This window comes from Etheostoma cragini, chromosome 2, assembly GCF_013103735.1.
Source record: "Etheostoma cragini isolate CJK2018 chromosome 2, CSU_Ecrag_1.0, whole genome shotgun sequence".
In the NCBI taxonomy this organism is placed as follows: domain Eukaryota; kingdom Metazoa; phylum Chordata; class Actinopteri; order Perciformes; family Percidae; genus Etheostoma; species Etheostoma cragini.
In genome coordinates this window covers 24,893,387-24,919,141 of record NC_048408.1, presented here as the reverse complement: position 1 = coordinate 24,919,141, position 25,755 = coordinate 24,893,387, and the positions used below count along the sequence as shown (strand labels likewise).

Here is a 25,755-nt window from a genome sequence, read left to right as displayed (position 1 = left end):
TGTGTGTGTGTGTGTGCACACCTGAGGCTGCCTGTAGCAAAACTGCCAGGTCTGCAGGTATGGGCAGCGTTGTTACATTTACCACTTCTCTGTTGATACGATCCTACACACATTTCAAATACACACATTTACAAAGACTTTATATTACACGCTGATGCAACATCTTCATCTTTGCTTTCACTGCGTGACACATGGTTTTGCCTGTTTTCACACGCACTCACGCCACACATCCAAGACTTGTTTGTTCCTTTTCAAACTCCCCGACGGTAGATAACACAGGTAAGCACCACTGAACCCTATGCGCTGCAAACATATACTGTATGCTGCACCCCAAAGTTAGCGCTAGAAGAAGAGATACTGAGAAAGACAAAGGGAGAAACTACCTTGAGAAGTCTGATGAGAATCTAAGAGGAGGCTAATATGTAACAATTAGATGTCTTCCAATTGAGTACTCACTCTCATAAACTTTAAATCTTGAAGAAATTTGTTTAGTTTTTTTTGTATTTGTTTTGATTTGTTTGTGTTTGTGCGTGTGAACATGATTTAGTGTGGTAAATGTAAACTCAGGTGTCTTAACAAGCAGCAGGAGAGCACCTTTTTAGCCTCATGGTATACCGAGTGCTCAAAACATCAGCTCATAGCGTTGTTTATTTACTCACATGGACCATGTGGTGGGAGGCTTTCAATGAAGAATAATGTCCCTAATCTTGTGTCGTTTTTGGCTGAACATAAATCATGATGTGCTTTTAAGAATGAAATTATTTACAACATAGGATAGGTTTCATTTAAGAATTAGTTTATTACCATTCTATAAAAATATCAATCAACCTATCTGAGCAAATCTTAAATACTGGTCTATGAATAAGGGCTTTCTTATGGTACATAGGCATATATGCACAACAATAGTATTCTGGTTGAATGTTCAGCTCAAATCTAGAAGGCCCAGCAAGTCATAATGGCCATCATGAATCAGAATAAGTTCAGGTATTGCACATCTTTAGCAGACTACCACAAATCCACTAGAATGCAGGAAATCACATCTACTTAATCCACAATTTCCTGGGGGTCGACTTTCATATATGTTTGCTTCACAGAATGTAACAAATATTGTCCATCTCCAATAGGCTGCCCCTATCAATGGCTCTGGGCCTCCCCAAAAAAACACCAGAATGCAGAGTACAACGTGGGTATAAAATCAAATTAATTCCAATTCTGCAATATCTGAACCATCAACTTGCGTGGCCACGTGCACCACATAATTTTGGTCACCCCCAACAAAATCTAACTCCAAGGTTTTTTGAAAAGTTGGCAGGTACTGTATGTTTTTGTGACTCTCCTCCCTCTCAGACTCTTTCACTTTTTTCACACGCTCACTCACCTCCTCTGCCTTCCTTGCAGGCTGCACCACTGTCTGACAAAAAAGACAACAGTACCACACTTCACACACTTGTTCTTTTTTTAAATTCATTTTTCCATCACAAATACTGCAAATGACACGGTGAGCATACCCTCATGTACCGCTGGCAGTTGGCGATGAGAAGCACAGCAGAGCGGAGTCTGATGAGGTACTTCCTCCTCAGAGCAAACCTTTTTCTGTTCAGGGAAAGCATTGACAATAGAAGATGGATTGTTCATACAGATAGAAAGTAAAGAAAAATAAATAAACAAATGAAAGACGTTCAAGGACTTAGCCCAACATTTTATCGTAACGTCTATCACTGCAATTAGAGCAGACCGAACAATTGATGAGACAAGATGTGTGTTAATCCCACTTATAGTTAGTTATAGTCTCAGTGCGTGATTCCAAATTCATCAAAGTGTGACCAGCAATCTCTGAAGCATCATTACAGATTCAAAAGGTTTGACCTTGCGTTTATTGCCATTTTATCGTCCTCATTAAACAAGTAATTTTTATACATTCCAATAAAATGCAAATTTGCATCAAGTCTCCAGGTTTTGGCAGATTACCAGTGAGTGAGAATTGTATCACCTTTGATGGATGAGCATGTCCTGATTCTACTGACCCTGTCTCCTCACATGAAGGACAAAAGAAGCAGGTTGTCTGTGATAAGCTTTTATCTGTTAGGCTCTCTGAAAACAAATACTAAACCCTAAATTGCCAAGGTCAAGACTGAAACTCTAGACTCAAGCAGGACAGTGTGTTACTATTAAAAAAAACCTGCTCCACCACCATCTGTTACGCTGCTGCCACTGCAAAGGACAAGGGCACAGTACAGCGTATCATCCGCTCTGCTGAGAAGGTGATTGGCTGCAATCTACCGACTCTCCGGGACTTGCATACCTTCAGGAAGTTGAGGCGGGCAGGAAAGTTTGTAACCCTCTCACCCTGGGCACAAACTGTTTAAACCTCTACCCTCACCAACTGAAAACGGCTCTTAACCCCACCCTCACAATAAGTGTACTTATTGTAACAACAATCAGCAATCAGGCAGGCTAAGACTATTCTGTCGGATAAATCTCACGTTTTGTTTTCACAGTTTGAGCTGTTGAACTTAGGAAAGAGGTACAGGGTTCCTCTGTACAAATTTAACAGGTATAAGCACTCATTTGTTCCTCTCGCAGTTAAGCTCATTAATGAACAGCGATGACCATAAGACTATGAATTTTGTTTATACAAAATGTATGCATGGATATGAATGGAGGATTGAATGAATGACTGCATACAGAAGTAGGATAGAGTGGTTGTAAGGCATGTATGGGTGAACAGAAAAATGTAGGAAGGATGGCGTTTATCTTATTGTAGTACAGAAAATGGTAATTTGTAATCTGCAATTTGCACATAGCCCATACGTTTACTGTAAATTTGTCTATCAATTGTTTTAACCCTGTGCTTGTTGTTATGTGTCTTTTGTAACTGTTGCAGTAATGTTACTCAGTGTCCAAAATTTCTCTTTTGGGAGATTAATAGAGATACTTTCGACTTTTAAAACATTTTCTGATTTTAAAGCTCCAAAGAGTCAACTCCGAGGAATAAGGTGATGATCCAATTGGTTTTCACCCCGAGCTCTTGGTTCCAGGAAGATTTCTTTCTAATTTTACACATGTACGTGTTTAAAAACAGATGATTCCCAGTTTGTGAGTGGCAATGCTAGTCAAATAAATAAACATGGCTAACCAAATCTTTCTCTAGCTAAGATGTTTGCCACTTTAGTTAAAGCTGACCTCAGGTGAACATTACCTGGCCAGGTAGCCTTTGCAGCGAGCTTTCAACAGGGTCGCATTCTGTCTTAACTTGGCAAAGTTCTTTCGGACAAGACATGAGCGGGTGTATCTCTGCAGTGTCTCGGCAGCGATGTTCAGCACACGGTCACGTTTCCCCTCCAACAGCTGATACAGCTCCTCTTTCAGGAAAATCTAACACACACACCACACACACAAACACACACACACACATATCAGTATCACAGTATTTATTTCATTAGTTTGAGTCATTCAACCTTATTTTGTATATGTGTATGTTACTTAGAGAGCTCACCTTACTGACTCCCAGCTGATACGAGCCGCTCTTGACCAGAGCGAGCTTGTGGAGCATGTTGACACAGTTTTCTCCGTCTGCAGGTGGAGGATCCTTCATGCAGAGCAGAGCTTTATACCTGTACATGCCCACACACACATCTAAAATGACACTCCAATATAAAGTCTGGAGTCAATGCGAACAAGGACTGGCAAAATCCACAGCTGCAACATGAGTCTAAACTCTGTGTGCATGTCAAACTTATTGGCTGTGAATCTGAGAGACCTAGTGTGAGGCTAATTGGGAATCTGGGTATTATGAGTTTTACTAATTAGCTCTTTGTTTGTATTTAGTAGTTTTAGTGTGAAACTAATGGGCTGTGAATGGAACAGTTTTTCCGTTAACACTGTAAGTCAGAGTACTTTGGCAGCCTGTGGTCAGAGGTGCTGTGACATAAATTGGTTTCGGTTACTTTATTCTGCATGTCAGACTGGCCCCCAGCCTTCACATTTTTAAATCACGCTTAAAACTCACTTTTATTCATTGGCCTTTAAACCTGCTTGAAAGTGTTTTTTTGTTACTCGTGTGTTTATAATCCGTCCTAAATCATGTCAATGTTCAGCACTTTGGTCAACCTGATTGTTTTAAATGTGCTTAATAAATAAAGTTGGATAGGATTGGATTTCCTACTGCGGGAGCTAGCAAGTGCCAGATGGTTATTTCAGTATAAAGAAATTGGTGTCTGAATTGTAGCCTACTCTTGCTAGAAAAAGAATTATTGACAAGCTGAAGGTTTGTGAGTTGTAAGAAGAGAATAAACTATTCTTTACAGAAAAGAAATGTGAACAGGAGGCTGAGATAGTTTGTATTATATTTGAGCTTACATGATTCAACTAGAGCTTAAATTTCTCCTCAAATAGACTTAAGGTGAATATTGGTAAGTAACCAACCTTTTCAGGAAGCTGTGAAAGTGCAGTCTGATTGGATAACCCTCCTTCCTGATATGGATGGTCTCCATGATGCCAGAGTAATGTAGTTGAGTGTTAACCAGCTCCATGTCAAACACTCCTGGCTCCTACAAATACATAAAAATACACATAAGCTGTATGTTACAGCTCAATCAAAATGCAAAACAAACCCACTGCAAACCTGTACACATTATCCAACTTGCAAATATACCTTATGATGGTTTGGCTTGATGCATCGCACAAAATAAGGGTTACACCTGTCACAAATAGATGAGAACGAACGGATGGATAAATGAATGTATGATTTGATAAAGGCTTCGTACATTAGTCCAGCGCAAGGAAGTCAACTTTCCAAATAAGAGAAAACCAACTAAGTCAGAAATAGAGCATGGCATGGCTTTTGTTTTTTTACAGTTCAGACTGAAAGATCTCCAGAAGCCTCTGTTTTTTAAATCTATAAGAACCATGACTCAGCTCAAATTAAGCAAATAAAATGTATCTTTCCGAGATAAATGGCTCCTACAAAATCTGACATTGTAGGCTTATGAGATTGCCAGATGTGATCTCTAATCATTTTAGTCTATTGGTGCATAAAGGCACAACATGTTGTTACAGTAAGTCCTCGTTGTCTATTTAGGCACAAGGCCATAATCCTCATAACACTGCATCTTTCACTCATTCTTTAGTCCCCTAATTATACACGCTCTTTACATCTTACAGAGCCTCGCAGTACATTTTTAACACTTACTGTACATGTCTACCTTTTTAGGAGCAAAACATACATTAACTAATATTAATGTAAGAATGTATAAAGGCACAACAGAGTGCAGACATTTTACACTAACAATTTGGACACTCAAATTAGCTGGAGGAAGGCAATTATAATACCACTCAGTGGAAAATAGGCAGCGGTATGGAACACAAATTTACCATTTTCCCCTAATGTTATAAAAATGTGTGAGAGGTTTCCACATTGTCCTAAAGGTTAAATGTTTTACTCAAACCTTTCCATCTTCTCCAGCAGCTCCTGCAGGCTGCTCTGAAACTTTGCGCTAACCGTGTTGGCTTGATAACGACGAGCCGCGCTGCTGCGCCGCTGCTGAGACCCAGACTCTGAGTGCTTTAAGAAGAAGCTGGATACCATCTGTACACACAGACACACACACACACACACACAGACACATACACACACACACACAGACAGACAACAGACAAATGTAAGCGTGAACAGTTAATCCTGAATATCCTGTTATGTAATATGTGGTGTATGATGAGTTTAAAACAGGTGAAAGAATAAAGTGTTTAGTCACTTTATGTCAAATAACATGTATTCCTAACTCAAAACAATAATTACTAAATAGGTTGTTAGGTATTTCTTAACAGAAAAGTGAAAAGCACAAGTCAAAACACGCAATTGTATTGTGCCACACCATCACAATACAAGATGTTGAGTAACAATCATGATATTTTAAATTTAATTAAAGATCTTGTGGTATAAAGAAGAAAAAGTGAATTTAAAGATCTCACCCTGTTCTTGCTCTGGATGAAGAGGTCTAAAACATCCTGGCGGACTGTGTCAAAGTTCTTATCCAAGAATTTGTGCACCTGCCCCACAAATAATAAGAAAAGTGTTAGCAGAAACCAGGAATTTAACAGTGGACGAACAAACATGTAACAGGCCTGAGCTCATCAATCAAAGGAATACAATTTAGAGTAATAATCACAAATTAGTTAACTTATGTGGATTTGCCTGCCTGAGGCCTCTTGATACTATTCAGCTATTGAGCTATTGAGCTATGGAGCTAGTTCTGGGGCTAGCTTCCAGTTCTGGGACTCAATAAGTGAGTCAATGACTGTCCATTGTATCTTTTAAATAATCATCAAATAATTAAATATGATGAAGCCCTTGCATTTGCAGTATTACCAAAGAGTATGAACTTTGGGTCTGTGTTGACATTCCCGGGAAAAATCACAAGTCAGCACACAGTTAGTGACCGTTTTCCGTAACCCAGCAGTGGTTGGCCTGCCAGAGAGCGTAGGCATTTGCAACTTACACAATTCACTGTGTGAAGCGGCATTCCGTTTTTTCCGGTTTCTGCTAGAGTTGTGAGTAAACGGTTACTATGTCCGAATGAGGGCATGCAATGGAAAGACTCTTTAACAAGGTCTATCCAATGAGAATCAATTAAACAAATGTAGAACTATCAGAGGTAGATTGGCTTTTGGGGATTGGAATCTATGTGCGCAACACGTTTACAAGTCGAAGCAATTTAGTGGACATTAGGACAAGAGAAATGTAAAGCCTACTTTAATTATCATGCTGTGTTGGCGTTCGCTTTTCCTTTTCTTTTGTGAAACGTCTTAAATAGTTACAAATAAAAACGTGTACCTGGTACGTGACTTTCCCAGCATAGTGTTTCAGGGTGAACTCTGGCAGTGGCATCTTTGGCCTGGCATATAGCGGGTTGTTTCCATGGTGATAGTGGCACTTCTGAAGGAAGGTGTGGTCTGTTGCCTAGTGATGAATGGAGACTGTTAATGGTTGGTGAGCCATGAAAACTAAATCTCTACAGCACAAACACATGTTGCCTGTGTGTGTTCAGCAGATTGCCTCAGTCAATTTCTCCTGTAACATTGTGTTCTTATTCCACTCTCTGTATTGATCAGAACTGGATTGCAATACACCTTAGTCTGCTATTTAATAAGTGAGATGTTGAACTCAGTTTCTTTTCAAAACAAAGGTATGAATATTTGAAACATGATTTATTGTTAGCTGTTGTCTTTTTTCAAAATACATCTAAATAATGATTTCAAAAGTTTCTTGCAATCTAACCTAACTTCATTAGAAGTACCAATGCTCACCACAGGAGTTTTAATTGAGTACTGTTTGTATTAATTAATCATATTTCCAAATCACTTTCAATATAAGCTGTGTTTATTATAACGTTTTGTTGGTTGAGGAGATGAAGAGTTTAGTTCAACGAGTGTGGATGTACCTGAGGGAAGCCACACTGGTCGTCCAGTATGCGCAGTATCCCATGAGGCCTTGCAGCGATGAGGTCCAGACAGGCCTGGTTGTGGCTGAAGGGCTGTTGCTGCCACATGATCTGTTCCCGCATGTACTCCTCCTGCTCACATAGCACAAGAGGTCATTAGGTTGGTGTATGTAAAACTCTTCTAACTCCACTTTTGGTTGTTTCAAGGTTTGACTTCAGCTGAAGTATTGCTGTGTCCACTATAGTGTGTGAAATTTAATGAGCTTGTGGGTGTATGAGAGCTTTTCTGAAAGCTTTTCTTTACATCTTAAATGTGTCTAGTTTTCACTGATAGTCCTCTTGTAGAGGCAAATATTAGTCAGTTTTAGTCAGACTTTGAAAAAACATTGTTTTGAATTTAAGGATGCATCGCTACGTGTGACGATCATTCCTTTCATCCCATTTCAAAAATTATTATTACGCATATATGTGGCCAAGAAACCGGCTTCCCACAGGATAAATCCATCTGGGGAAATAAGGTTTCTCTAATCCCCCACCTCTTACATTCTTGTATATATATAGAGAAACAGAGAAATCACAGAGAAAACAGGAAACTGTAGAAAGCTGACTGTAACCCAATTACTTAACTGAAAGACTATATTGCAATGTGCCACCTGGACCTGTCCCATGATTATACCTTGTTGTCCTATGTGATTTTCTTTCATATTTTGACTTTTCAACCATACTTAGACTGGTTTCAACCTAGATGTCTTTTTAAACGCAAATCACTGGCAATTATGAGAATAAAAATGTTAACTTGTAGATTCCCTGACCTGCTCCTCCTGGAAGATGACCCTGTTAAAGAAGAACTGCAACGTTTCATTGGCGTAGTTGATGCACAGCTGCTCAAAACTGTTCACCTGTAGCTCCTGGTGGGTAAAGAGAGGAGACATTGGGAAATGGGGGAGTTATGTTGATACAGGTCAGATCAGACACGTCAGCACTGTAACATTATTGAGCGAGATAATTTTTTAGTTTGACCTCAAATCCATATATGTCCAATATGGAGATGGAGAGGGCTTCGTTGCGAGGGTAGACCCGTCCGTTGATGCGCTCTGTCAGCCAACTAAACAGCAGCGAGTACAGGATCTTGGCAACGGCATCTCTATGAAACACACATACAATAAGGTTTCTATGGAAACAGAAAACCCGGTTCCTATGGAAACAGAGGACATCTGAAAAATCTTTCCCCCAGCCCTGACGTCCTTTGTCCTCACATGCCTCTACCAAACATGGGAACAGAATATCAAAGACTCTTCACTCCTTCTCAGTAGTCTCCTGGAATGATATTTTTTTTTTTTTAAACGAGGACATTAAAAATCCTCAAACACTCCTGTCAGATTTGCTTTAATTTCAGGTTATTCCATGCACAAGTAGGGGGAAAGTATTTAATTTATCAAGATTCTATATTCATACTCCCTCACCTGGCATCCACAGCACTCTCTACTGTGAGTGGAGTAAAGATCTTCTCCCTTACTGTATCCTGGGGGGATCAAATGCATCTGTTATCCGCCGACATCTCTTTACTTGTTACAATATATTTAACCATATCTATGTGTGTGCTTGTTTATTCAACTTGTGTTTCACTTACTGTCTGTTTGAAGGTGACAGACTTCTGCAGGCCTTCAGGTGAGACCTGCAGCAGCTCAGCTACAACCCTGATCTCCTGCGCACTCACCACCGAGGCAACCTCCTGACCCTCAGCCTGCAGGGACCCGCGCCCACACGGGGCCACACGTTAATTATTACTGTCATCTATCAACATCAAAAATCTCATTCAACCGTGAAACTGAAAATGCATTTAGATTACCTATTTGTGTCTGTGTGTGTGTGTGTTTGTGTGTGTGTGTGCCTGTGTGTGTGTGAGTGTGTGTGTGTGCGTGTGTGTGTCTGTGTGTGACAGAGAGACCTGGTGTGGCTGGAAGTAGACGTTCCCCAGATGAAGGATGGAGGACAGCAGTCTGTAGATGCAGTTTAGCTCCTCTGGAGTGAAACACAGAATGTCCATGGCACTCAGCAGACGTCTGAAGTCCTCCCCGTCATCTTTTCCCTCTATGGTACAATCCCCTCCCTGCACTCATGTACACACACACACACACACACACATAAATCCATACATACACCGTTACCTTGAGCCCATTTAATCACAGCTCAAATTAAGGAGCAACTTATCAGCAGCTGAAAGTCTTGTTTTTGCAGACCTTCGGGGATTCAACTTCTCACCTCAATGCAGTAATGTGGAAGTCAGGGTGTGTCAGTACACTGTGACATCACCGCTGGGTGTGGGTACTGTTGGTGTGAAGCAAGCTTCTGACCAAACTATCAACCACAGTGGGCAGTGAAACATTACTTTTCAGCCTGGTGTTACATTACTATTTAAAAGAATAAGCCACGTGTGTCTGTAGTAGTCACCACCACCAATAAGAATATAATTAGTCAAGGATCGTTAAAAAGCATTGGCATAAGCAAAGTCTTGCTTTGTGTTTCATCACATCTTAGCAAGTGGTACAAAGAGGACAAACTCAGTTCAATGATGGCAACAAAGTGTGCAAGGACAGGCATACAGTATCAGAGAAATAACTTAAACCTGAATTGATTGATTGGTTAAACTGAATATTGGTCTGTGAGCAAAATGGCATCAGTACACTAACATGCTCATGGCAATGCTAATGTGCAGATATTTAGCATGAACACCTTCATTATTTAGCGTGCTAACGCATAAGGATCAAAATTAGTACAATTCGTCGTCAAACATTAAAAAACTTCATGGTCAACTCTTTACTGTAATAGTTGTTATTTCGTAGTTGTATTTCAGTCTGGATCAACCAACTGACCAACAAACATTACCATTCTTAGAGCTATGCACACATATAACTATATGTATTTTTCCCATAAATCTTAGAATTACTCAAATGGTTACTCATTACTCATACATATGCAACATATGACAAGGGGTTACAAGTAGACACTGGTTTGTTTGAGGGGTCGCAACCACAGCTAACGAGCAATTTAAAAAATCGCAAAATCATAAAGCCTTACTACCCGATACACACGGTGCAAATAAATCCGCAAATTACATTAATTGATCAATACTGTTTATCTCTGATACAAAGAACCCAAACTGCAAATAAACCTTAGTCCGTATTTTGCTATGGCAGCGTTATGTCAATCACTTTGTAGAATAAATGTGACATTTTCAGAAATTTGACATCTCATTTGCTTTCATGTGACTATGAAAATGATTACAGTGACCACTCATCTGTGCTGTGCTGTGCTGTGCTGTGCTGTGCGTGTGTGTGTGTGTGTGTGTGTGTGTAGACAGGTTGAATTTCATATTTCTCTGAGCACCTGATTGAGATAGTAGTAAGTCTCAGCTTCCTGCAGATACAGTGAGCGCTTCTCATGAGGAGGAAGACCTGCCAACATCTCGTAGAAGATGTGATAGTTTCTCTCCGATTTGGCCTGTGAATGAACACGCACACACATGCAAACACATGCACACACATGAAACACATAAATCAATCCTGTTGACATGTATTTGCATACATATCAAGAAATGCTCCACAATTTAGATTTGCGTCAGATGGTTGGATAGATGAATGACAAAGTGGGCTGTGTAATGATAGAGTGCAACATGTTCAACACCTCATGCTGTCTTCCTAATCAATCTCCTCTTTCTCACAATTACTCACTGGTAAGAGGACTCCACCTGACCTAATGTGTTTGTGTGTGTGTATGTATATGTGTGTTTGTGTGTGTGTTTCACCTGAAAGACAATGCGGGACTTCTCCAGCAGGTACTGAGACGTTATGGCACCGCTGATTACACCCCTTTAAATGACACATGCCGGTAAACGCACGCACGCTCACGCACACGCACACAGTAAGTCACAGGTCATGCATGTGTAATGTGCACAGATCTTCTTTGTCACAGCCCTAGCAGAAGGTCACTACTGAGGTTACTACTCACTCCTCCATGAAGATCTGCGTGTATTTGCCAAACCGTGAAGAGTTGTCATTCCGCACTGTTTTGGCATTCCCAAAAGACTCCAACAGGGGCGTGGCCTCCAGGATCTGACCAATCACCACAAACTAAAATGTTACCAAAGCTACATTCAAAAGGGATGGTGGTTGTCATATGAATAACAAGCGAGGGCACGACTACTTTACCTCTATCTGAATGGGGGGCGGTAGAGAAAAAGAGAGAAGATTAGAAAGGAAAGCAGCATTAGCTGAAATTACCACATCGCCTGTGTTTTTTAGCATTCATCTACCAATAGCTACATAATATATTGTGTGTATATATATATATATATATATATATATATATATATATATATATATATATATATATATATAAATATGTATACACATACCTGTTGTGTGACGTTGCACTTGTGATGTATGGCTGTCAGGTAACGGAGAATCAGTTTAGTAGCTTCAGTCTTCCCTGACCCGCTTTCTCCGCTGTAATAACAGAAACGGTTGAGGTATTTTACAGCACTTCTTTTTCTTCTTGTTCATTAAAAGGATGTAACACAGTGTGGACACAGTCATACAAAAAAAATCAAATAGAATATTCACAAAACCATTTTAGTTTAAGTTTTTTTTAAAGTGCTGCTAGTTAAAATGAAGAGTAAGTTCAAAATGTCTGCAACAGTAACAGCTTCATACCTGATCACAATGCATTGGTCCTTTTTGGCATCCATCATGGTGGTATATGAGCGATTAGCAATGGCAAAAAGATGACTGCAACAAAACATATTGTAATGAAAAATTGGTTTTGTGTGTGTGTGTGTGTGTGTGTGTGTGTGTGTGTGTGTGTGTGTGTGTGTGTGTGTGTGTGTGTCTTTGTAATGTGAAGTGGTAGTGAAATCTATAACCAAACTCTCCATTGGCAACCAACCAACAGCAGTGTATTTGGAGGCTCTTCACACCTCTTCACCTCTATTGACTATCATATTGTATCTCGGAACATGGCTTAAGACACATGTAGACAGATGTAGTTCAACAGTGAAGGAACACATAGACTCAAAAGTTACAGGTAAAGGTTTAAGAATTTTGTGGGTAATTGTTGGTACATTGTGGGATTATACTGAGAGAACATTACTAGGAAATCTTGATCTGCATTTGGACTGGGACTTGTCTTAAATTACACTAGTACTTACTAGTGAAATACTAGTAGGCAATCGTTGATAGATGTGCCATATTTTAATTTAACTGAAAAAATTGTGAAAATATTTAGGTACAAATCACTTGTTTTTACTTTCTATCAGATTTTTTAGAGATAGAGTGCAATCACATGTTGAGAATTCTTGCTTACCAACACATGGACAGACAAACCAGACAAACGTCCTTGCTTGAGTTCAAGTTCAAAGGCTATATGCCCAGGTCCAACACACACACACACACACATACACACACACACACACACACACACACTCCAAGGTCTTACGGAGGGTTGTCACTCAGGCCGCGGCCCCCATACTGAAGCACCATGTCTGTGCCATAAATGTTGAGCAACTTGTAGGGATTCACAGACACAAGGATGCTGCCTATGTAGGTCTGTGTGGAAGAAATAGAGAGTGGAAAAGGACAAGAATGAGAGCGGATGAGTATGTGTCCATGGTATTTGATGAGACTAGTTGTCTAATTTGCATTTTAGAAATGAAGCTTACATAAACAAGTTCCTGGTCAAAGCGCTTCTTCAGGTTCATCAGAACTGTGGTCTCATTCAGTTCACTGAAATTAAACACAGAAAAAATGAAACACACACGTAGAGCGCATATTGTCACAGTGCAGCAGGATCCCCACACTCACTTCAACATCCAATATTGATTACTTTTCAATGACATTCAAGATGTCAAGACATCAGAGAGAATTTTAACATTGCAGCATGTCAGGAAATGATTGTGTAATAACATCTTTAAACTGCTGTAGAAAAGACACAAAAATCTAATGCAGAGGATTCCTCAAAATGTGAAGAGTTCAATTTGGGTGTTGCATTTTAATAAAAAATACTTAATGCTAGGGATTTCTTTCCACAAATGTTTTGAAAGATTTTCAAAGCCTACAGGCACACTGGAACACAACTACAAATACACACACATACGCTGTAAATAGATGATTCAAGAAACTGAAAGAATATGCATTGATATTAATTGTGCTGCTCTACGTTGAAGTGTGTAAAATGAATGACTGCGAGGCTGTTTGTTAATAATAGATTCTGCTTACGGAAGTTGTGTCATGTCCTCCATTCCTTCCGCCCAGCGTTTAACCCTGTGGCCTGTTGTGGGCATGCTTAGGATAGAGTAGATCTGGACACACACACACACACACACACACACACACACACACACACACACACACACACACACACACACACACACACACACACACACACACACACACACACACACACACACACACACACACACACACACACACACACACACACACACACACACACACAAAGTCCATCAACTGTTGTTAAAAACTTATTTTAAAAAATAGGCAAATGCTGCCTTTAAGGACACATAATAGATATTTTTTTTTAATTTAGCTACCTTGTCATACCAGCTTTGACCAGGTACTCTATGTCTGTCAGGAGTCCAGTTTGTGTCCTGAGGCTGTTCGTCCACAAGTTGAACTGTGGGTGAATATCCTTCTAACACCCCATCTTCTCTGTACATGGCCCACTTTGACAGATTCTGGACCGTCCCATGTGGTAAAACCCTCTCAGCTGCCCAAACGTCTTCCCCTCTTTCCCCTCCTCCTCGGGCATTCCTGGCCCAGTGTCCTGAGCGTGGTCCATAGGGAGGAATCACAGCATATCGATTATCCTCCCCCTGCAGGCCTGTTGGCAACGTGTATGAGGCATAGCGAAGCTGCTGGTTTTGGACGGCTTCAGACAGCCTTGGGTTGTGGAACTGACGTGTGAGGACAGAGCCATCCGGCAGCCTGTAGAACAAGGAATGGTTCCCGTCAATTAAGAATGGACAAAAATATGACCTTGAAGTAGCTTTTGTTGAATTATGTCATTGTGATATAAATGGCAATTCACATGGCTTTTTTACGTCTAAGGTTTCTACCACAGGAACTTTCTCCGGGGACTAAGAAACTTTTGAGGATATCCACGTTTCAACTGTAGAAATCAAGGACAAAATTTTGTTCTGGTACAATGGTTCATTGTGTAAAAAAACTCCCTGGTTTGGACAAAGTACTTTATGATGATTGAGATACTTTCTGGGTGGGGTTTGCAACGTTGAATGTTGCTCAAAAAGAAACTCCATGGAACCTTGTGTACCACTTGGATGCTGCGTCATTCATAAAACAAGGACTGTTAAAACTCTAGCATTGATATTAGGATGAAGGGCGCACATTTATAGATGTTAACTAATGTTAAAGCATTAGACTTTGTTGTTCCAACAAGTTAAATAAGAGAAAAGTAAGTTAACACAAAAAGATTCCTAGATGTACTGGCCTAATCTTCACAGTTCTTCAGATGCCAATAGCAGCATTCTTTGACTTTTTAGTTCCTACAGGTAGTTTAGTTTGTGGGTTAAGTTCCTCTTGTTCCTAGACATTTTTGATCGAAAAGGGCTAGCATTTCATTCTCCACTAGTAAAAAGTGAATGCCTAGTTTGAAGCTTTTTGGGCAAGCATGTTAAGTCATTCTCTGTCCTAGTTTTCATTTATAGTGTAGTTCCCTACCTGAAATTGACACCACGGAGTTCCTCATTCCGCAGCGCAGAGGCAAGGTTGGGAGGGGTGGGTCTGGGCGCCCCTGATAGAACAGAGTTTTCTCCTAGATTATAGAGATCTGAAGACCGAAGGGCCCGGTTTTGCCTCAGAGCAGCTGAGAGGTTGGGCTTCTGGCCAGGGATAACAAGGGTACCATCAGGGAGCCGATATGATGCACTACGAAGGTTCTCATTCATTAGAGCCTAAAGAGCAAAACACCAGATAGTTATTCAACGTTAAAATCACAATTCACTACATTGTGCAAATTATTGTTGTCAAATTGTAGAATTCAAAGGTCTGTGATGTCTAAAATAATATACTGGATTTTCAAACCAACACAGGGACAAGGTTAGTGAATAAAAAGCCAATAAAACAAGCAATTGCTAAAGCAAGGTTAAATAAATCATTAACAGGTACATACTTTAGACAGGTCAGGGCTAGCTGGTTTCCGTGGGTCAATGATGATGGTTCCATCAGGCAGGGTGTAGGACACACCCTTTAAATAGGGATTCTGCAGGGCGGCTGTCAGGTTGGGGCTCTTTGGTTTCCTTGGGTCAACGATAATTGTTCCATCTGGGAGGGTGTATGTAGCTCCTTTCAAGGCTGGGTTACTGAGGGCCTAAGTATTACAATGGCTGGTTTTAGTTAAGGTTAGCCTGAGAGGTTAAAGAAATGCAATTCAGTCAGTAAATGTCAGTAGAATTAGAGCTTAGTATATTTATTTACCAATTATTATTTAATTTGTGGAAACTATTTCAATTTTCCATCCATAGTCCTACTATTTAGATGAGAAGGGAGGAAAAACCAATAGATCCATAGACAAAAAGTAATAGGTAGGATGTAAAAAGGGGAAACATACAAAACCATACCGTCTAAACCCATATCTAACCTTAGCCAAGTTTGGTGACATGGGTGTATTTGGGTCCTGAACCCCTTTCGGTAGTGTGAAGGAGGCGTCCCGCAGAGCAGAATTTTGAAGTGCGCTGGAGAGGTTTGGAGAGAGAGGTTTCCGTGGATCAATAATGATAGTACCATCGGGCAGGGTGTAAGCTGCACTTTTCAGGTAAGGGTTTTGAAGTGCTGCTGTAAGGTTTGGGGACTTCGGTTTCTTAGGGTCAATCACAATGGTACCATCTGGGAGGGAATAGGAGGCTGCACGCAGAGCTGGGTTGCTCAGGGCCTTAGCCAGGTTTGGGGAAATGGCTTGCTGAATGAGCAGAGACAGCAGAGCGAGAAAAATATCCTTAGCTTTAACTAATTTATTGTTAGCAATATTAGGGAGAGAGAAGAAAGGAATACAACAACAGGCATGGGTTACCTGCTGCCTCGGGTCTATAATGGTGCCATCAGGAAGAGTATATGAAGCAGTCTTGACATTCTGGTTTTGAAGAGCTCTGGAAAGGTTAGGAGACATGGGCTTTTGGGGGATACGTGGGTCCTGTGGGGTAACACAGGAGATTAGAACTGTAACAAGTAGACAAAAGTACACATCAGGCTGTATAGTTATTGTAACCTTTTACCTACCATGATAACTGATCCATCAGGCAAAGTGTACGAGGCACCACGAACTTGTTGGTTTTGCAAGGCATGGCCGAGCAATGGAGAGGACGGTGTATGTGCATACGGTGACACTAAGGTTCCATCTGGCAGCCGGTAGGATGCCTGCGCCAACTGTGAGATTGGCAGAGCACTTCCTAACATTGGTGAGGAGGGTGGTGGGGGTCCATATGGGGACCGTCTGAGTTGCATAGGGGTCTGATAAGATGCTTGGCGGAGATTTGGGTTCTGTTGAAGAGCATTATGGAGCTGAGGCCCAGCTGGTGAATAAGGGTTACGACGTTGCATCATAGGGGATCTTAAAGATGACACATACTGCAAATTAGACCTGTTCTGTAGGGCATCATGAAGCAGTGGTGATGGACCAGGCTCAGAGATATAATCATATGGAGTAATGATAGTTGGTCCATATGGTGAATGGAGTTGTGGAGTCTGATAAGAAGCCACACCTCTTAGTGCCTGACTATGTCTCATGGCTCCAGATAGCATTGGAGATGAAGGTACAGATTGGTCATATGGGGACTGAGGCCTTTGAAGAGGAGATGCATAGGAAGCTTCTCTCACTGCCCGGTTTTGAAGAGCTCCAGATAGCATTGGGGAAGAAGGGTGCATCGGCTGTTCATAAGGGGACATTGGCCTTTGTAAAGGACTAGCGTAAGATGCATCTTGTATAGCCTGATTCTGCAGAGCCCGAGACAACATGGGAGATGAAGGGGCCATAGGCTGTTCATAAGGGGACATTGGCCTTTGTAAAGGAGAAGCGTAAGATGCATCTTGTATAACCTGATTCTGCAGAGCCCGAGACAACATGGGAGATGAAGGGGCCATAGGCTGTTCATAAGAGGACATTGGCCTTTGTAAAGGAGAAGCGTAAGATGCATCTTGTATAGCCTGATTCTGCAGAGCCCGAGACAACATGGGAGATGAAGGGGCCATAGACTGCGCATAAGGTGACATTGGTCTTTGCAGTGAGGGAACATAGGAAGCATCCCGAATTACCTGGTTTCGCATTGCACCAGAAAACACAGGGGATGAATATTCTACATCTACTACTTGGGCTGGCTCTTGGCCAAATCGTGGGGATGCAGGATATGACATGTGTTTAAGGGAGGGCTGTGGAGAGGTGGTAGGCATCCTTCTTATAGACTGGTGCGATATAGGACGTCCTCGAGCCACAGGGCGAGGACGAAATCGACCAGATTCTCTCCTCCCCAGAGGAGCACGGTGGACCATGTGAGGGGAGTGAAAAGGGGAGGAGAGAAGGGAGGAGTCCACTGTGAGAACAGAAGACCTATTACTTTGTATGGAGGAGGGACGGAATGGACGCACATTCTGGGTGGGTGGGGGCACGGGGCGCCCTCTGAGACCCATAGGTGAGGGCCGGACAGTACCTAAGGGTACATTTCCCCTCATCCTAGGCCGGGCCAGTGGTGTGGGGTCCCTGAGCAGCCGAGTTGAGCGACGAGAGAGGGTAGGAGATGACTGGGACTGCCGAGGACCTGCAGGAGACAAACTGCGACGAGATGGGGAGGGAGAGGGAGATGGTCTTCTACTGATCTGTGGAGAGTGAGGGGGAGATGCATGACGAGGGGAGGTTGGACCATGCATCGTCCTCCCTCCAAACGGGCTGGAGGCTGGAGCAGGTGAGGCTCGGGGACTTCGCCTCCTCATAGAAGCCCGGGGTGAGGAAGGTGGAGAACGTTGTCTCACTGATGCTCTTGGTGAGGGTGGAGGACTTCGCAGAATCATGGAGGCACGTGGAGAGTGAGGGGGTGAGGGTCCTCGAGCCACGGGAGAAGGTGATCTCTGAGGTTGCATTCTACGACGGGCGATGGGGGAGGCCATGGGGGAGGAAGGCGGTGGGAGTTGTCTCGACATTACAGAGGGGGGTCTCTGGGAATTGATGAACCCACTCCTCATGGATGGTTGTGGGGAGGGGCTGAATCTCTGTGGGAGCATAGGAGAAGGTGCTGGAGAAGCCATGGTAGAGGGATGGCGCTGCATCTGTGGGGAGGGCATGATGACAGAACGGCGGGATGGAGTTGGAGAGGGTTGCAGGCGCCGCCCAGGAAGAGGGGACAGATTTGCTTGCTTAATAATCATTGCTGTTGGAGTAGGGATCACTGGGCCATAACCCTGTGGTTGTGCCATCATCATCGGGTCTGCCATCATCTGCTACAACAAAACAAATACATAATTAAAAAAAACTAAAAAAAACAAAGGGACTACTACATTTGGTGAAAATGAATGGTATTCCAATAAGAAAACAACCATCCACATTGTGGAAAATTTGTTCGGAAAACTGGCTCATCTGCTCTATAAATAAATTACTTCTTGCACTACATATGAAGAATGCATCTCACTGTAATTGTAAAGTGAGGAAAAGGCACCTAATGTTAGCAGACAAATGGTTTTGTCAGTTACGGCAAAACTAGTATTATGGAAAAAACGCTGTTTTATCACACTCCCAAACCCCCTACTTCATCCAAAACATTGATAAACAATGTAAAAACAGCACAGAAAACATATTTCATTGTTGGCTACCCTAGTTAAGCATTGGTTGTTTCAAGCAACCAACTATACATTTCCACGAAACAAAATCAGTTTGAAATTTGGCAGTTTCCTTTCTGTACCCTCTAGTATTAAAGGGTATGGTTGTACACCATCGATAACATAAAAGAGCTCAAATCACCTGCGGGGAAATCATTTGTGGAGACGTCATTCGTTGCTGCGGCGACATCATCTGCTCTTGTGGTAACAGCATTTGTTGTGACATCATCTGATCTTGTGGTGACATCATTTGTTGGGGCAACATCTGTTGCTGTGGCAACATCATTTGTTGCTGTGGTGACATCTGCTCTTGTGGTGACATCATTTGTTGTGACATCATCTGCTGCTGTGGTGACATCATTTGTTGGGGCAACATCTGTTGCTGTGGCAACATCATTTGTTGCTGTGGTGACATCATCTGTGATGGCATCATTTGGGCAGACATATACTGTTCTTGTTGTAACATCATTTGTTGCTGTGGTGACATCATTTGTTGCTGTGGTGACATCATCTCTTGCTGGGGTGACATTATCTGTGGGGTCATAATCATTTGTTCTTGAGGGGACAACATAGTTTGTTGTTGAGAAAACATCATTTGTTCTTGAGGAGACATCATCATTTGTTGTTGTGGTGACATTTGCATTTGCTGCTGTATTGACATCATGTCACCAAGATAACCTGGCGCAAGTGGATACTGGTCTTCATACTGGATTTCTGACATGTCTTCAAATTCTGGATCAGGTGGCAAAGTAGGTGAAGGGGGCAGAGGCACATCCAGACGCTCTTTCCCAAATAGGCGCACTTGAGGTCTCGGAACTCTAAATGTCATCTCCTCTCCCTGAATGCCACCGGTATCATCCCCATATTGATCATATTGGTCTGGATTCTGGTCCCCATACAGGCCCTGTAGCTGATCCATCCCTTGCCCTCCAAAGCCAAAGACTTGCTGGTCTCCTGGTAGAAATCCGATGGCCTGCTGGGAGCTGTAGTCTTGATAGGGCATGCCAGTATCAATATAGCTAAGTTGATTGTCCGGTGGAAATCCCCCTTGTATTCCCATAGTTGCTGCATAAGGGTCCTCATAATAATTTGCCTGTCCGTTATCATAGAAACCCACTTGTCCATTACCGTAGTAAACTCCTTGACCATTTACATCGAAATAACCCTGAGCTTGAGGGTCAAGGAATCCATCCTCACCCATTTGTGCATAGTAGCCTTGACCCTCGTCACCATACATTGCCATTGCCTGTTGTTGTTGGTCATCATAGTAAACAGCTTCCTGGTTGTCATAGTAGCCTTGGGCAGAATAAGGGTTATAGTAGTCCCCTATGCCATCATCATGAGGACCTACTTCATAATATTCTGCATTTGGATAATAGAGTCCTTCTTCCTCATAGTAACCCAAGTCTTGATAGTCTGCCACCCCTGCTCCATTGCCATAGTAACCATACTGACCGTGGCTTTCATATACTGCAGTTGCCACATCTCCATAACCACCATAGCCATCGTCATAGCCTCCATAAGATTTCTGGATGCCTGAATGTCGCTGGTCGTATCCATCCTCCCCATTCTCATAACCATTGTTATAGTAACCATTTAGGCGACCTCTGGAGCTGGCTTGTCGGTTATGTCTATGTCCGTCCCAGCCATGGTGTCCTACATTTTCTCGCATTTTAGTGGACAAGAAGCGCTTAGTCAACCAGTTAGTTGCTGCTGCAACCTTACCAAGCAGCACACTTGTGTTCTTGAAGTCATCAGGAGGCCCGTCACCGTTCTTTTTTCCAAACAAGTTTTTGAAGAAGCCCCCTTTCTTTTTATTTGATTTGTTTTCTCCTCCCAGACGAAGCAGCATGTAGGTTGGCTTCTTTCCACCGTTTTTCTCCATCTTCTCTTTGGCCTCCTTCTCTTTTTTATTATTTTTGCTGCGCTTGAACCTCATCATGAATCGAGAGGTGTTCTTCAGCATGGACTTGCGGCGTTTCTTCTTAGCAATGCGGGTTTTTCTCCTCCCCAATCCTAAGAACAAACGTGATGTACTTTTCAGCTTCTTCCTGCTGTTCCTGCGCCTCTTGAAGCCAGAAAACTTCATGAACATCCTAGACATGTTCTTCAGACCTTTCTTTGGGATTTCCTTTATAGGAAGCTGTGGAGCTTCCTCACGTTTTTTACCTTTTTTCTTTGCCTCCGCATCAGATTTCCCTCCTTTATGGTGGTGGCCATCTTTAGATTTCTTTTTGGATTTGCCACCATCCTCTTCGTAGTCTTCATCCTCCTCATCCTCATCCTCCTCATCCTCATCATCTGAGTCCCCATGTCTAGACTTCCCCCCTTTCTTTCCCTTAGTTGCCTTGCCTCCTCGCCCCTTCATTCTTCTGTCATCCTCTGAGTCTTCCTCCTCTGACTCTTCTTCACTGAATTCTTCATCCTCTTCTTCATCACTCAGGAGCTCGTCCTCATCCTCCTCGGGCTCCACTATCTTACCTTTCCCTTTGTCTTTTCCTTTCTTTCCATCATCCTTTCCCTTCTTTCCCCCTTTCTTATCATCTTTCCCTCCTTTCTTATCATCCTTTCCACCTTTCTTATCATCCTTGCTAGGTTTCTTTTCCTCTTTTCCTCCTTTTTTGTCATCCTTCCCTTTCTTTTCCTCCTCTTTCTTTTTCTCAGGTTCAGGTTTTCCACCCTTCTTTGCGTCCTTCTTGGCGTCTTTCTTAGGCATTTTCAAAAGTGGCTAAGAAAACATCATGCCCTCTCTTCAGGATGCAATGCTGTAAACCTTTAAACACACAAACACAAATATTACATACACAATGTTTAGAATGTAATACTGTATTTCATGTTTAAAAAAAAATGTAATACGGTAAGAAAATATGAGCAGTATTCTGACCTTTAAAAAAAATCTTGGTTTAGATATACCTAGTTGACTTTGCGCCGGCACAATGTGCAGGTTCCGTTTGAGGACAGGTCCACCTGGCCAAAGCCGTTCTACAATGTGCAAATCTGGTCCCCATGAAGGCTCCTGTCCAAACATAAATAGATAAATGTCAGCAATCTTTACTCCACACATACATCGACACAATATATACATAAATAATTGCATACACACAATGAAACCAAGTAGCTATGTAAACTTTGATCTTCATATCACCACCACATTCAGGAACGGTGTTAAAATCTATTTTAAGTGTTTTTTTAGTTCAACAGGGATCAGAACTCCCAAAAACTTCTTTAAATCTAATTCTCCTTATATACAAAGCATTACTGTAACTGTATTGCGGCACTCAACCTCACTATAAACTCTTACAAAAACAATGTTATTCTCTGTTGGTTTTATTAATTTCCAAACAGTATGATCCCTGCAGCATATGCTTTCTGACAAAATGAATGCAAACATTAAAAACACAAACAAAACATGCAGCTGTTATTCCGGCTCAAGCTCTATTCTGTCTATGGTTAAATCTTTCTCTTGTAGAGCTGTAGTAAAACTCTTGTGACAGTGTCACCAAACTCATTCAACAAGACAGCTTTCCATAATAGTCACCTCTGCATTCAATCGCAAACACTGAAGAAGAGCAAGTGTGGTGGTCGCCACAATCTCTGCAGTCTTCAAATTTGTTGTATCCTTGCAATAGATCTCTCCTTCAGCAGGTAAAAAACAGAAGGAAAAAAAACTCCAAGACAAAGTCTTTAGGGTACACTGAGCTTCTTTCTTTGACCTAGTCTGTCCTCTGTTGCTCACTACAACACATTCCCTCACTCAACACAGCACTGTGTTCATGCATGCCCTCCTCAGAGTGTGTGACAACTAGTGTGTCTGTGCTGTGTGTGCGTGTGTGAGTGTAGGAAACAGAGAAGGGCAGATGGGTTGCCTGTTTGTGTGTACTTGTGTTCTTCTGCATGTGTGTATGTGTCGGCGTGCAATTGAGGAGTTTCTTGTGGCGGGTTGTAGAAGGAGTCTTAATTTGTCATCTGGCTCTACAGGTGAAACTCGAGAGCTCTGGGCACCTGAGGGGGCGGGGCATAAATAATACAAAAGGTAGAGAGCAAGAGAAAGAGAGAGAGAGAGAGAGAGAGAGAGAGAGAGAGAGAGAGAGAAAGAGTGACAGACATAGGATAAGACTGAATGACAGTAAGATGTCATCAACTCCACAAAAATCTAATAATTAACAACCTCTAATTTCTGTACAGTTATTGTGTTGCATGTACAATTATACATGAGAGACCAATAATCCCTTTACGCTATCTGACATTACATTTTTTTCAGAGTAACATACTGTCTGTCAGGTGTGTGTATGAGCGAGGGTAAGAGATGCAACATTCTTGTCAATATTATATTTAAACAGCATCAATATGACAAATGCAGGCAGCCACCAACTGACAGTATCTCACATACGTAACAGCAGGCGAAGGAGCAGAGGCAGGAGAAACACCCACTTGTATTGTAGATGTGACGTCTTCGCGCTGGGTATCAATAACAGAGAAATGACTCTCTTGAACACGCACATACACAGCCAGTGAAGGATCAGTAACAGGGCTTTGATTATTAGTGCCATCAAACAAATGATTCCCCTTCTGGAAGGAAGGGGTTGGATTGCCAGATCTGTCCTGTCACAGGGTATGGGTGTTGGGTTGCCAGATCCTGATCTTTTGGTCTTGGTGTGCAAGTCAATCTGTTCAATACCAACCAGCAAAGAGCACATGTAGTGTATGTGTGTGCATGTGTTTATGCAGTTATGCCTTTGAGTGGGTGCACATGTGCATTAAATAGACGGAGAGCATGATAAGGGGCATTTTTTTCTTGGTTTTCCCACGGTTTGTCTCTAACCGTACATCTGCTTTTAAAGCAGAATGAAAAGACTCTATCAAACGTGAAAAGCTCTGAGTAGCAGCCAGCCTCCATCTTCCCAAAGCAATCGCTGCTGTCAGGCGGTCCTCCATCTTTTGATAGCATTTGTAGAGCAGACACAACACAGAGGAACTGGGATACATGCCCGAGAGATAAAAGCTGACTTATAACAGAAGTGTACTTGATGAGGCTCATCAAAAGCATTCAGGTCCTGAGGGGAGCAATAGACCATCTTTGCCACTTTACACACACACACAGAGACAGAGACAGAGAGAGAGAGAGAGAGAGAGAGAGAGAGAGAGAGAGAGAGAGCAATCTGCTGCTATCTAGTGGACCAGCAGCATTAATAGTTTGAAGTTGGTTGGATCAGGTACTTTACAGACCTGCAGCAAGTGTGCACACAACACAAAGCAATTACCTAAGCATTTTTGCAATAATGTTCACGGTTTTGCAGGCCTAGTCTTGTGAATGGAAAGGAGAACATTAGGTAGACTCACTCCAAGATAATATGCATTTTGCAGGAGTGAAGTGCAAGCGAACGGTTTGTGTGTGGACCAAAGGGGGAAGTAGCAGAGTGTGAGAGTGCACCCGAAGACCTACCTTTCCTCCGGCACACCCACACTGGGGCTTCGTAATCACGTTTCCCCATCCCGAATAGGTTAAAAAGGAAAAAATAACAAAAACACCAACAACTACAACAAATCCCGTTTAGTATCATAGGCCTACATCTTAACACAGTTTCTCACCTCTGTTGCTGCTCTGGCGGGGGTGAGAGTAGCAGGGGTTGGTCAGTAGAAAGGAAAAGTGGGCCACCGGGAACGGAGGATGAATATTTAACGACCGCTATTCTTCAGTGACCGGCCGGGGGCTTGAGTTCCACGCACTCCGGGGAGAACTGATGAACACCGCGGGTGGGCATTTTCGTCCATACACACTGAGGTAACGCTACGTAGTGGTAAACATACGGTGTTAAGTTAATACAAATGAAATTAATTATCATGCCTGTATTTATGCTATTAAATAAAGAAACATAGGCTATACGTTTTAACCTTAAAACGGCCCTCTCTGCCAACTATCGTAGGCTTTTGGCAGCTAATGTTTACGTTAAGTGAAAAAATAAGTTTTCCCTCCACTACCTGACCGGAAGTTAGTAGCCTAGCTAGGCTATAAAGTTTGAGCTTTGGATATTTAATATTTCCTCTCATCCGGACTGACGCTGGTGAAGAAGTATGTCATGAGGCAGCTCAAGGGATTCATGGAATAACGGATGAAAGTGAGAGCTACAACAAGCAAATGTACAGTTTAACGTCTCTCCACACGAGCAATCCTTCTGTTGCCCGCCAGATGGACCCGCCTGACAACAAAAAACCAACAGCAGAGAGCCACAAACTGCTGCATCTCCACACAGGATTCGCTCCATAACCCAGACGACCTTGCCGTCTTCCCCACACGACCGGCTGCCTGCCGGTATTAAAACAGGTCCAGGCTTTGATATTGAACCAACTGTGGAGAGCCACGATGCAAGACCTCGCTGTTTTTGTTGGTCTTGTTTTTTGAAAAACAAGCCATTGGCTACGTTTGAGCT

At 42.2% G+C, this 25,755-nt stretch overlaps 1 protein-coding gene across 1 annotated transcript in view; it reads right to left on the bottom strand.

The window, feature by feature from the left end:
- Positions 1-24,821, bottom strand: part of myo15ab (myosin XVAb) — a 50,782-nt gene extending 25,961 nt beyond the window's left edge. Inside the window, exons 1-34 of the mRNA XM_034883841.1 lie at positions 24,771-24,821; positions 22,212-22,343; positions 19,470-22,100; positions 16,745-18,952; positions 16,539-16,658; positions 16,110-16,427; positions 15,642-15,839; positions 15,191-15,423; positions 14,044-14,437; positions 13,712-13,794; positions 13,156-13,219; positions 12,933-13,042; positions 12,152-12,226; positions 11,854-11,944; positions 11,648-11,653; positions 11,448-11,551; positions 11,245-11,308; positions 10,827-10,940; positions 9,388-9,549; positions 9,070-9,183; positions 8,903-8,961; positions 8,460-8,583; positions 8,252-8,347; positions 7,440-7,571; positions 6,833-6,958; positions 5,971-6,048; positions 5,448-5,587; positions 4,655-4,700; positions 4,426-4,550; positions 3,497-3,614; positions 3,200-3,375; positions 1,509-1,593; positions 1,379-1,411; positions 22-103 (exon numbers count right to left, since the gene is read on the bottom strand). Of these exons, the coding sequence (XP_034739732.1) occupies positions 22-103; positions 1,379-1,411; positions 1,509-1,593; positions 3,200-3,375; positions 3,497-3,614; positions 4,426-4,550; positions 4,655-4,700; positions 5,448-5,587; positions 5,971-6,048; positions 6,833-6,958; positions 7,440-7,571; positions 8,252-8,347; positions 8,460-8,583; positions 8,903-8,961; positions 9,070-9,183; positions 9,388-9,549; positions 10,827-10,940; positions 11,245-11,308; positions 11,448-11,551; positions 11,648-11,653; positions 11,854-11,944; positions 12,152-12,226; positions 12,933-13,042; positions 13,156-13,219; positions 13,712-13,794; positions 14,044-14,437; positions 15,191-15,423; positions 15,642-15,839; positions 16,110-16,427; positions 16,539-16,658; positions 16,745-18,952; positions 19,470-22,043 (8,452 nt within the window). The 5' untranslated portion in view covers positions 22,044-22,100; positions 22,212-22,343; positions 24,771-24,821. The remainder of the gene's footprint in view (positions 1-21; positions 104-1,378; positions 1,412-1,508; positions 1,594-3,199; positions 3,376-3,496; positions 3,615-4,425; positions 4,551-4,654; positions 4,701-5,447; positions 5,588-5,970; positions 6,049-6,832; positions 6,959-7,439; positions 7,572-8,251; positions 8,348-8,459; positions 8,584-8,902; positions 8,962-9,069; positions 9,184-9,387; positions 9,550-10,826; positions 10,941-11,244; positions 11,309-11,447; positions 11,552-11,647; positions 11,654-11,853; positions 11,945-12,151; positions 12,227-12,932; positions 13,043-13,155; positions 13,220-13,711; positions 13,795-14,043; positions 14,438-15,190; positions 15,424-15,641; positions 15,840-16,109; positions 16,428-16,538; positions 16,659-16,744; positions 18,953-19,469; positions 22,101-22,211; positions 22,344-24,770) is intronic.
- Positions 24,822-25,755: the final 934 nt, after the last annotated feature.